At 44.3% G+C, this 12,333-nt stretch overlaps 1 protein-coding gene across 3 annotated transcripts in view; it reads left to right on the top strand.

Moving 5' to 3' along the window:
• Positions 1-4,267, top strand: part of MAGED1 (MAGE family member D1) — an 86,264-nt gene extending 81,997 nt beyond the window's left edge. For all 3 annotated transcript variants that reach the window (XM_007123406.4, XM_024117651.2, XM_024117652.2), the window contains 10 exons: positions 295-963; positions 1,096-1,159; positions 1,374-1,453; positions 1,675-1,766; positions 1,993-2,072; positions 2,164-2,206; positions 2,477-2,539; positions 3,113-3,227; positions 3,462-3,847; positions 4,057-4,267. In XM_007123406.4, the coding sequence (XP_007123468.1) occupies positions 295-963; positions 1,096-1,159; positions 1,374-1,453; positions 1,675-1,766; positions 1,993-2,072; positions 2,164-2,206; positions 2,477-2,539; positions 3,113-3,227; positions 3,462-3,839 (1,584 nt within the window). In that variant the 3' untranslated portion in view covers positions 3,840-3,847; positions 4,057-4,267. The remainder of the gene's footprint in view (positions 1-294; positions 964-1,095; positions 1,160-1,373; positions 1,454-1,674; positions 1,767-1,992; positions 2,073-2,163; positions 2,207-2,476; positions 2,540-3,112; positions 3,228-3,461; positions 3,848-4,056) is intronic.
• Positions 4,268-12,333: the final 8,066 nt, after the last annotated feature.

Raw genomic sequence — 12,333 nt, 5'->3', positions numbered from 1 at the left:
AGAGAGGTGAAGTGACTTGAGTGATTTGTCCAGGGTGGTACAAGCAGAGCCAGTGGTGGACATGGGAAGAGGAGAAGCCTCAGGCCCCACCCTTGGGTTGCTCCTGGCTTGGTTCAGAGATGAAATTCCTGCCTGGAAGACAGTGAAAGACAAGCCCAGGACTCAGGGTGACCATTGGCTAGTGGGTCAGGCTGTCACTACAGGTGAGGGTTTTAGGGGGCCTTCCTGGAATAGATGTGGTGAGGACATAGAAACAGTTGGTGACCCTGACCTTCCTTTTCTCTGATGATGCAGATTAATAACTTGAACGTGGAAGAGAGCAGCAGTGGGGATCAGAGGCGGGCCCCACTGGCTCCAGGGACCTGGAGGTCTGCACCGGTTCCAGTTACCACTCAGAGCCCACCTGGTGCACCCCCCAATGTGCTCTGGCAGACCCCATTGGCTTGGCAGAACCCATCAGGCTGGCAAAACCAGCCAGCCAGGCAGACCCCACCAGCACGTCAGAGCCCCCCAGCTAGGCAGACCCCACCAGCCTGGCAAAACCCAGTTGCTTGGCAGAACCCAGTGATCTGGCCAAACCCAGTGATCTGGCAGAACCCTGTGATCTGGCCGAACCCCATTGTCTGGCCTGGTCCAGTTGTCTGGCCGAACCCATTGGCCTGGCAGAATCCACCTGGATGGCAGACTCCACCTGGATGGCAGACTCCACCAGGCTGGCAGGGTCCTCCAGATTGGCAAGGCCCTCCCGACTGGCCACTACCCCCTGATTGGCCACTTCCACCCGATTGGCCGCTTCCCACTGACTGGCCGCTCCCACCTGACTGGATCCCCACCGATTGGCCAGTTCCACCTGACTGGCAGAACCTGCGCCCCTCACCAAACCTGCGCCCCTCTCCCAACTCGCGTGCCTCACAGAACCTGGGTGCCTCACAGCCCCGAGATGTGGCCCTTCTTCAGGAAAGAGTAAGAACTGTAACTCCCCAGTCACTTCTCCCCCCACCCCTTGCTCTTTTCATTGTTGTCTTTCCATCTATAATTCAACCAAGTGTTCTGTAAATATCTTATAACTTTAATGATTTCCTTTTTCCCTCCCAGGCGAATAAGTTGGTCAAGTACCTGATGCTTAAAGATTACACAAAGGTGCCCATCAAGCGCTCAGGTAGGTATCCAGTGCCCTCTCCTGGAGCTCTGCTCTCCCCCTCACCCCGTGCTCTGTGGACATCTCTTTGCTTATATGTCCCCTCCTCTTCAATCCCCTCCTTACACGGTTGGGTCTTTCTTTTTCACTGACTGCTCCCCTGGGCAGGGCTGGCAAAGAGGTCGCAGCTCTGTGGCCCCTGCTCAGCTCAGGTGCTCCCTCCTCTCTCCTACAGAAATGCTGAGGGATATCATCCGTGAATACACTGATGTGTATCCAGAAATCATTGAACGCGCATGCTTTGTTCTGGAGAAGGTGAGAAGGCAGCCTGAGAATGATGGGGAAAGGTTTTTTGGTTTTTGTTTTTGATAGATATCACGGGAAAGTCTTGATTTAAAAGATTCATGGGATTCCTACTGGGAGTTTAGAGCAAATCTCACAGGGAGGCGAAGGAGTAGCTGAGTGTGGGTAGTACTGAGTGGGGGTAGCTTATGCTAGATTTTGTAATTTTATAGTCTGTTTTCTTGTCCCTGTAGAAATTTGGAATTCAGCTGAAGGAAATTGACAAGGAAGAACACCTGTATATTCTCATCAGTACCCCTGAGTCCCTGGCTGGCATACTGGGAACGTAAGATGGGAAAGGAGGTGGAACATTGCCTTTCTCAGTGATGCTTTTTTCCTGGAGTTTCGAGGAGGTCAGGGTCCAGGATTCAGGGTCACATAGCAGGTCATAGGCAGACCTGGGGTAGAATTATCCCCTAGCTGAGGAATACTGGGGAAGCTAGATGGGTAAGCTGCCTGGGGTGTCTCATGCAAATGACTGCTGAAAATATATTCTTTTTGTACTTTTTTAGGACCAAAGACACACCCAAGCTGGGTCTCCTCTTAGTGATTTTGGGTGTCATCTTCATGAATGGCAACCGTGCCAGTGAAGGTGAGTGGCTGGGCCAGCAGCTGGGAGTTGGCTACCGCCTGATTTCCATGCTCATTTTCCGTCCCTTGTCTCCCCTTGCCTCCCATTGCAGCTGTCCTCTGGGAGGCACTACGCAAGATGGGACTGCGTCCTGGGTATGATTGGGCTCTCTCATTTCTTGCCTGTTTATATCATCCTTTGGCAACAGAGGATGGTCCCAGGATTGCATCAGCCTGGTGGTCTAAGGGAATTGGTTTGGGGAGGTACAGAGCCCAAGGATGTGACCTGGGTGGATGGGGAAATAGTCCTGACCTCTCTGCCTCTTCTCTTGTCTCTGACCTCTGTGCTGGAAAACTCTTTTCTTTCCTTTGGGCAATGTCGTAGTCTCTGATTATGGATCCCTTTTTTTTTGTTGTTACTATCAGGGTAAGACATCCCCTCCTTGGAGATCTGAGGAAACTTCTCACTTACGAGTTTGTAAAGCAAAAGTAAGTGATGCCTAAGCAGCCTTGTCTGGTCTTCATGAATTCTGTGTGCTGGTCAGCCTCAGAAAACCCTTTCCATGCTCATTTCTTATACTAACTATACCTATACCTATGCATATACACACACATATGTACTCAGAAGTATTTATTGAGTATACTCCTTGTGGTTGGATTTTCCTGCAGTATAGTGATCTTGCAAGTGGAGCCTGTCCACCACGCCCACAGTAGATATTCCAAAGGCTGGGCTTAGCTGAGGCTTTGCAATGGGCCTATCTGTGGTTCAATGACAAGATTATAAGAACTTGGAGCTAGAGCTGTGACAGAGGGGGTGAAATTAAGTGTTGTCCTTTCTGTAACCCTACTCAGGCCACCCTCCAGGCCTAGGTGACTGCTTTGTGTAGAAGCACTGGCACAGGAATTCAAAGGCCTGATTATTAGAGGGTAAATCTGTGTTTAGGAATGAGACTGGGGGGAGTTGCTACCTGAAATCTGGGATGTCAGAATCTCAGATTACTATGCATTGATGGACTATCATTCTGCCTGGGTAGAAACAAAGGCCTTTCTCCTCTTTCTAAGGTACCTAGACTACAGACGAGTGCCCAACAGCAACCCTCCTGAGTATGAGTTCCTCTGGGGCCTCCGTTCCTACCATGAGACTAGCAAGATGAAAGTGCTGCGATTCATTGCAGAGGTAATAGAGGAACTGCAAGACTCGATAGGTTAAGGGATGAAGTATGACTGGCTGGGAAAAGTCCAGAGCAGGAATGAGATTTTAGGTATCGCACACGGTAGGTACCACATTATTGGTGGTATTTGTTGTTACTACATAAACAATAGCACAAAGTAGGGTGCTAAATATATAGTAGGTGCTTCATAAATATTAACTAATACTATTATGGGTTTTATTTTCTACTCCTCATCTCAGGTTCAGAAGAGAGACCCTCGTGACTGGACTGCACAATTCATGGAGGCCGCAGATGAGGCCTTGGATGCTCTGGATGCTGCTGCAGCTGAGGCTGAGGCCCGGGCTGAGGCAAGAACCCGCATGGGGATTGGAGATGAGGCCGTATCTGGGCCCTGGAGCTGGGATGACATTGAGTTTGAGCTGCTGACCTGGGACGAGGAAGGAGATTTTGGAGATCCCTGGTCCAGAATCCCATTTACCTTCTGGGCCAGATACCACCAGAATGCTCGCTCCAGATTTCCTCAGACCTTCGCCGGCCCCATTATTGGCCCTGGTGGTACAGCCAGTGCCAACTTTGCTGCCAACTTTGGTGCCATCGGTTTCTTCTGGGTTGAGTGAGATGTTGGGTAGGTATATCATTTTGGATTGGGCACTTAGAGTCATTGGGAGATAAAGAATCCATGGGAATGTATTTATGTGCTCTAGCTGGGAGTCCTAGGAAACACGTGGTGGGGAGTTGAGGAAAGTATGGGGAAGCAGTATTTGTTATTTATGTTCCTTACTATTTGGTATATAGCATTGATTTTTACATTTTTTTTCTTTTTTATGTTCACAGATATTGCTAATCAGTTGCAATAGTCTTTCCCCTGAGTGAGGCTGAAGCCTCAGAATCCTTCTAAACACAGCTATCTAGAGAGCCACATCCTGTTGACTGAAAGTGGCATGCAAGATAAATTTATTTGCTGTTCCTTGTCTATTGCTTTCTTCCCCCCTTGTGTGCTGTCAAGTTTTGGTATCAGAAATAAACGTTGAAACTGCAAAGTGAATTAGATGTGCTCCCTGTTTTTTCTGTGTTTAGGGAGAGATCAACATGTTTTTATGGGAGAGATGGGGCCTCAGTTCTAGATGGGGCCTCAGTTCTAGCCTGAAGGGCGGATCAGCTTTCTGACTAATGGATAGGGAAACAAAGGAGGGATTGATGAACATGAATGTTAATGAGGTCTAAAAAAATGTATGATATTAAATATCACTGAAGTGACTCATATGTGATAGATATGCTGCTAGGTGTTTTGAAGTGACATTGAAAGATGAAATAATGAGAGAGGGTGTAGGTGGTCAGACAGTTGCATTTAAGAAGACGGAGGAGGTAGAACTCCAGGTAATAATAAGAAAGTTCGGAGAGTGGGTGGTTGAAGGTGAGGGAAGATAACTGTTCCTGGAGATAATGTTCTGGGGACTCCAGGGTGTTGGTTGTATTATTATCCATGTGGAAAGTGAAATGACCCCAGGATGGGGGCAGAAATAGGAGCAGAGAACATGATGGGTCAGGTGCCAGAGTTTCCTGTGTGAGAAGGAAGATCTCATACCCCTAGTCACATTGCTCATAAAGGGGCGGTCCCACTGGCACCCCTTACCTCTGGAAATGCTGCTCAGGAATCTGCCTCTAGAAAGCCTTCACAATCCCCACCCCCACAGGAACAGGGCCTCATCACAGAGACAAGGTCTCATGCATAGTGAAGGAGGCCTCACAATGTCCACTTCTCCCCCTCCTGCAGGGAGAAAGAGGAACCTTTGTTGCTCAGGGAACAAGAACTGAGAAAGTAAGACAAAGCTCCATGCAGAGCCAGACAGTCTTTTGGCTGTGACTGTGAACGGGGATGTCTTGAGCTGCTGAGGTCTTGCTGGAAGCAGAGCTCTCTTGCTGAGGATCAACTTAGAGGCCATAACTTCCTCAGAGGCTTAGTGTTACCTAAGCATATGGGCAAGAGCAGACGCAGGAGCTCCTGGGGTAGAAGAAAGCAGGAGCAAAGGCAATTTAGCCTCCTGGGAAGGGCTCAGTAGTGGGCAGGGACAGTGTCCAGGGCTTCCTCAGGTTCCCGGCTGACGTCCACATTCTGAGAGGAGAGAACCCAGTATTAGCAGGAAGCAGCCAGCAGCGTGGAGCCCCCGCCCCTCCCTGCCTCTTGTCCTCACTGCCAGGCTCCCCTCTTTCAGCCAGGCCTGGATCCTGACCCTCTTCTCAGGCAAGCCTGGGGGAACCTCAGCCAGAGGCCTTTTAGGCAGGGTTGCTCTAGCTGTGCGTGTCTATGGTGCCTCGGGTCTGGGCTGCAGTTCCTGCATTTCTGGGTGCTGGTTATTCTACCTGTTGGTGGAAACACCCAAGCTCTGTGGGACTGGGACTGCCTTTCTGCAGGGGAGGGTGCTTTCACCACGTGCCAGCTTAGGCCACAGAGTCCCTCACCTACCTCAGGCTTCTCCCGATGTGTGTTTACAGCCTCCACGTTCAGGTAGATGGACCCCACTTTGCAGCCTCAGAAAAGAACAACCCATTCATCCATAAGCCACCCGGGTAAGCACAGGTCTTCCCTGAGGTGTCATTCCCTCCTCCACCCGTCACCACCCACACCCCCAGCTCCACGCTGTGTGCAGACTGTGACTGCCCTTTAGGGAGGGGAATTTAGACCACTTGTGTGATGTCAGGGGAAGACACTAGGCCTAAGAGACAGGAACGGGACATCCCCGCAGCTCTGCCCCTAATAGTCTCAGACTTCTCTGAGCCACCCTTGCCCAGTTGTCAATGGGAATGAGAGATGACAAGAGATGATTTCTGCACCCCTCCCCAGCTCTTGTCTGTGAGACAGAAACCTAATAATAACAAAGGAGCTCTGTGGATCCTCCCAGCTGTGTTAGGTGCTAAAGTGGTGGAAGAGTCCTGGGGCCTCTGCCTTGCGGCGACCAGTCCCAGGTAAAGTTTATTTCCAGAGCTATGCGGTTATGGCAACATCAGAGGTGTGGAAGGTCACAAGGGAGTTCTAGGGAGCCTGAAGAAAGAGGAGGGTGGTATCATTGGGGCCTGGAGCAGGCAGAGGAGGCCCAGTGCCTATGGAAGCCCCCTTAGCTCCATCCCTGTGGATTGAACCCTAATCCAGGCTTCAGTACACCATCTGCCCTGTTCATACCCCAGAAGGGATTTGATTCTTTCCCTTCACTGCTCATGAAATTCTGGTGCAATTTGGACAGTTGGCAAAATCTGAATAAGGTCAGTTAGTGGTCTGTTAGTATCAATGTTAGTGGTCTGATTTTGATTATTGTGCTGTTTTCTGTAAGAGAATGTGTTTGTAACTTACTCTCAAAATATTTTAAAATTTGTGTCCACATGTATGTGTGTATAGAGTGTGAGAGACAAGGAGAATAATACAAATATAGTAAAATATTTACATTGGAGAAACTAGGTTAAGTGTATACGGGAATTCTTTTTACTATCCTTGCAACTTTTTTGTAAGTCTTATCAGAATAAAAAGTTAAAAAATTATTTTTACTTTAATATTTATTGAAGTTCACTTATCCAACATCTACACACACTCCTTGCCATTGCACCCTTTGGAAATATATATATACGTATAATATGAATATGTAGGATATTACATCCAGATCTAAGTCCAGGGATAATGGTTCATCCTAATTAGCAGAGATTTTGAATGAGGACATTTGGGGAAATGGAAACAAAACAGATATAGGGAAGTGGTATATGGACTTGGAACCGGTCAGGAGCATGAGGCTATTAGTGTTAGATGTGACCGCTCACGTCAATATGCTTTCAGTAATCAGGTGGGCAATATGACCCATTCAGTGGAGGTCAGTAAACCTCTTTTCTCAGCCACTCCTGTGCTTCCTTAATGGGCACCTGTAGAAAGTGGTCATGGTGGCATGAACAGAGGCTATACATGACCTGAGCAATATGCTTTCACTTTACAAAGGCTGATGTGACCACCCCCGCTGCTGAATGCCCAACTTGTCAACACTGCACTGAATTCCTGTTACATACCAATCTCAAGGGGAACAGCCAGGTACCTGGGGGTAAGTTAATTAATTTGGAGCCATTATATCATGGAGGAGTTAATTGGCTTTATAATTTGTCTGGAATAAGTGAGTATTCTAGACATGGATTTGCCTTCACTGCCTGCAGTACTTCTGTCATTACCACCATCTGTGATCTTACAGAATGTTTTATCCATAGTTGTGAAATTTTATGCAGACTTCTTCTAATCAAGGGACATTTTAAAACCAAAAAAGTGTGGTGATTGGCTTATACCTACGGAATTCATTGTTTTATCATGCACTCCATTACTCATAAAAAAAAGTTGTCCTTATACAGTGGAATAATGACTCTATTGAAGACAGTTATGCCACAAGTTGAGAGACAACACTTTGTGTGTTAGAGGTGCTGTCCTACAATATATGCTATGTGTCTTGAACTAGCCACCAGTATACAATATATAATTTCATCTAGTCAACAACCAGAATTCCTAGGTCTAAGAACTGAAGAATGGAATTTAGAGTTGCTCCTAAAGGCCTATTCACAAAATGTTTCTGGTCCCTGCAACTTTGAACTCTACTCATTTAGCATTTTTAGTATCCAAGGAATGCATGTTCCTATCAGATTATTCAACAATGACTCCATTGATTTGGAAGTTTAGATGGCCACCTGGCGATTTTGGAATCCTCATGCCAATAGACAAATAGGCAAAAATTGGGGCTTTCGAATTGGCTAAGATGACTGATTTCTTTTCTTTCTTTTTTTTTCAGAGTGTACGGATTTTATTTAAAATAAGAGGTATAATTCTCCTTGTAGAAAGTGAAGGAAAAGATTCCCCTCCTTTCTTTTTTCATTTACTTTAGAAACCCTAAAGTTGTAATTTCTCCTCTCTTTGAAATGTAGACAAATCCTTTCCAGAACTAGATAAGTCTTGTCAGCTCTACAACCCAGAAATGCCTTTCTCAAAGACTGGGCTCCATCTCTTTAAAATGCAAATGTCCAGACAGATAGCACCCCTAATTCCCATTTTCTCGGAGGTGGGGGTAGGAGCCTAACTTATGTGGGCACCTGGCTCCAAGCTGTATAGCTACCTTCAGTCATAAAGAGATGAGAAGTTTGCTTTCCCTCTGTATAAAGCCAATTAGCTGACGCAGATGGTCACCCCAATTACTAGATAAAGTTAGTGACAAATGGTGCTGTCAAGTGCTAAGATGACTGATTTCAATCTTCAAGGGGAAGTAGGGTTGCTGCTACATAATGAGTGCAGAAAGGTGTGTGTCTGAAGATCAGGAGATCTTCTAATGTGCCTTATCATGTCCCAACATGGTTAAAATTATTAGACAGCTACAGCAATCCCATACAGGCAAGGCTACCAATCTCTCAGACTGCACATAAATAACTGTTTGAATCATTCTTCTAGATAACCCATCCAACCCAGTCAACCCATGCTGACTGGATGAAAAGAAACATAACAGGAAGAGTGAAGAAAGAAAGTTTATATCAACTTTGACCTTGTAGCCAGTTTTATAAATGAAGGCTGCAGTAGTTACCATATTTGATTCTTTGCAAAAATATGCATATATGTATATATTTTAGTGTGCCCCTTTTTCTTACTTTCTTTTTACTATTACTCTCTTTTTTTACTATTTTATACATGGTGAGTTGGTGGTAGTTTTATTTTTTATTTATCCATCTTATTACAGAATATTGATGCAATATTGTATTGAACTAGAGGAAGAATGGATGCCATCTGAAGACCCTGAACTTGCACATGGATACTATGACTGATAACACTTCAGGTTTGGCTCCCTTTGTGGATGAGTGAATACATTTCTTCTTGTATGAAGAATAGTTGCATGTTGCCATTTTCCAAAGTATAAGATGGCAAAAAGTATGTGTAGATGTTGGACAAATGGACTGTAGAGAATATCAGTCTTGTTGGTATACATTCATTTTCCTAATGGCACTCAATTTCCTTTTAAGATAATAGAGTTCCCCTATTTTTGTGGTAGAAAGAATTCTAGGATGACTCACAAGATCCTCACCCCTGGTGTACATACACCTTCTCACCGTTATTCAATAAAACACTAATCTAGACACTGCTGTGAAGGGATTTTCCCCATGTAATGAGGTCCCAAATCAGTTGACCTTAAAACAGGACGATCAGCCTGGGTGGGCCGGACCTAATCAGGTGAGGTCTTAGTGGGGCCTGCACTCTTCCTGTTAAGAGATATTTGAAGACTGAGAGGGATTTAATACATGGAAATTATCCATTCCTGGATTTGAAGATTGAGGGGCTATATGGCAAAGAAAATGGGTGGCCTCTATGAACTAAGTGAGGCCTTCAGCTGATAGCCAGCAAAGAAACGAGGACCTCAGACCTACAGCTCAAAGACAGGAGTTCTGCCAATAATCTGAATGTACACGGAAGTGGATTCTTCCCCAGAGGTTCCAGAAAGGAATGTAGCCCTGCTGACACCTTGATTTCGGGCTTGCCTGAACGGAGAACACAGGCAAGCCGTGTCTGGACTTCTGACCTACAATTACTATGAGATAATAAATGGATGTTGTTTTCCACTCAAATTGTGGTCATTTGTTTTTCATTAATAGAAAACTGATACATAGTCTTTGTGGGATGACATGTTCAGATGTGTGCCTCCTCCCACTGAAATGTTATAAGCCAGATTCTTCCTCTGCCTGTCCTGGTATTGTCAAGGCACAGGCATGCAACCTACTCTTCTCAATCACATGTCCTTTCCTTGGACTTCGAAACTTAAATGATTGACACAACAGTAAAAAAAATGGTTTATGGGATTTTTATCCCCAGGACAGCATTCTGATCAGACTATTTCTGTCTTTGTGCTCCCTATCCAGTTCTTAAGTTCCTTTCTCCAGTCTCCCTCCAGTTCTGTGAGTCTCTGATATCTTTCTAATAAAGCCTACTTATTTACTTTGGCAAGAAAGACTTCCTATTGCTTATGAGCAACGATGTGCTGGGGCCAGCTTGCCCCTGTGTGCACTTCATCCTGCCTTTACTTTCAATGAAACTGGTAACTTGAAGTTGACCATGGTGGGATTATGTACTCTATGAAAAGCGGCAAAGACTACCAATCAGGGATATTTTTGTTTTGTTTTGAGAACCAGTTGTTAACCATTTACCAGCATACTATTTCTTACAATAAAAATCTTAAGTGATGGAACATGTGAGTGCATGGAAAAGGGCTGGGATACTGTGAGCTCTAGGAGGGCTGAGACAGCAGGATGTTGTAGAAAGAACTTGGACTTTGCCATCAGAGAGCCCTAGCTTCTAATTCTGCCTACCCCAGTGGTGTCACTTGGGGCAAGTATTTTCTCTTCTCTGTGTTTTAGCTTACTTATCTATGAAAGTATATGAGAAAGCCCATATACAACAAACCCACAGCAAACATCATTTTCAATGGTGAAAAACTGAAAGCATTTCCTCTAAGATCAGGAACAAGACAAGGATGTCCACTCTTGCCCCTTTTATTCAACATAGTTTTGGAAGTCCTAGCCACGGCAATCAGAGAAGAAAAAGAAATAAAAGGAATCCAAACTGGAGAAGTAAAACTGTCACTGTTTGCAGATGACATGATACTATATGTAGAAAATCCTAAAGATGCTACCAGAAAACTACTAGAGCTAATCAATGAATTTGGTAAAGTTTTAAGATACAAAATTAATACACAGAAATCTCTTGCATTCCTATATGCTAACAATGAAAGATCAGAAAGAGAAATCAAGGAAACAATCCCATTTACCATCACATCAAAAAGAATAAAATACCTAGGAATAAACCTACCTAAGGAGGCAAAAGACCTGTACTCAGAAAACTATAAGATAGTGATGAAAGAAATCAAAGATGTCACAAACAGATGGAGAGATATACCATGTTCTTGCATTGAAAGAATCAATATTGTCAAAATGACTATACAACCCAAAGTAATCTACAGATTCAATGCAATCCCTATCAAATTAGCAATAGCATTTTTCACAGAATTAGAACAAAAACTTTTACAGTTTGTATGGAAACACAAAAGACCTGGAATAGCCAAGGCAATCGATTTTTTTGGTTTATTTTTAAAATTTAATTTTATTTTTTATACAGCAGGTTCTTTTTAGTTATCTACTTTATACATAGTAGTGTATATATGTCAATCCCAACCTTCCAGTTCATTCCACCACCACTCCCTCCCTCCACGCTATTCCCCCATGGTGTCCATACGTTTACTCTCTACATCTGTGTCTCTATTTCTGCAGCCAAGGCAATCTTGAGAAAGAAAAATGGAGCCAGAGGAATCAGGCTCCCTGACTTCAGACTATACTACAAAGCTACAGTAATCAGGACAGTATGGTACTGGCACAAAAACAGAAATATAGATCAATGGAACAGGATAGAAAGTCCAAATAAACCCACACACCTCTGGTCACCTAATCTATGACAAAGAAGGAAAGAATATACAATGAAGAAAAGACAGTCTCTTCAATAAGAGGTGCTGGGAGAACTGGACAGCTGCATGTAAAAGAATGAAATTAGAACATTCTCTAACACTATACACAAAAGTAAACTCAAAATGGATTAAAGACCTAAATGTAAGGCCAGATACTATAAACCTCTTAGAGGAAAACATAGGCAGGACACTCTCTGCCTGATCTTTTTTGATCCACCTCTGAGAGTAATGAAAATAAAAACAAAAATAAACAAATGGGACCTAATGAAACTTAAAAGCTTTTGCACAGCAAAGGAAACCATCAGCAAAATGAAAAGAAAACCCACAAAATGGGAGAAAATATTTGAGAATGAAGCAATCGACAAGGGATTAATCTCCAAAATATACAAACAGCTTATGCAGCTCAATATCAAAAAAACAAACAACCCAATTTTTAAAAATGGGCAGAATGTCTAAATAGACATTTCTCCAAAGAAGACATACAGATGGCCAAGAGGCACATGAAAAGATGTTCAGCATCACTAATTATTAGAGAACTTCAAATCAAAACTACAATGAGGTATCACCTCACACCGGTTAGAATGGCCATCATTTTAAAAAAATCTAC

Source organism: Physeter macrocephalus, chromosome 21 (assembly GCF_002837175.3).
Source record: "Physeter macrocephalus isolate SW-GA chromosome 21, ASM283717v5, whole genome shotgun sequence".
NCBI classification, from domain to species: Eukaryota; Metazoa; Chordata; class Mammalia; order Artiodactyla; family Physeteridae; genus Physeter; species Physeter macrocephalus.
Note: the sequence above shows the minus strand (reverse complement) of the source record. Positions and strands in the feature narration are given on the sequence as shown.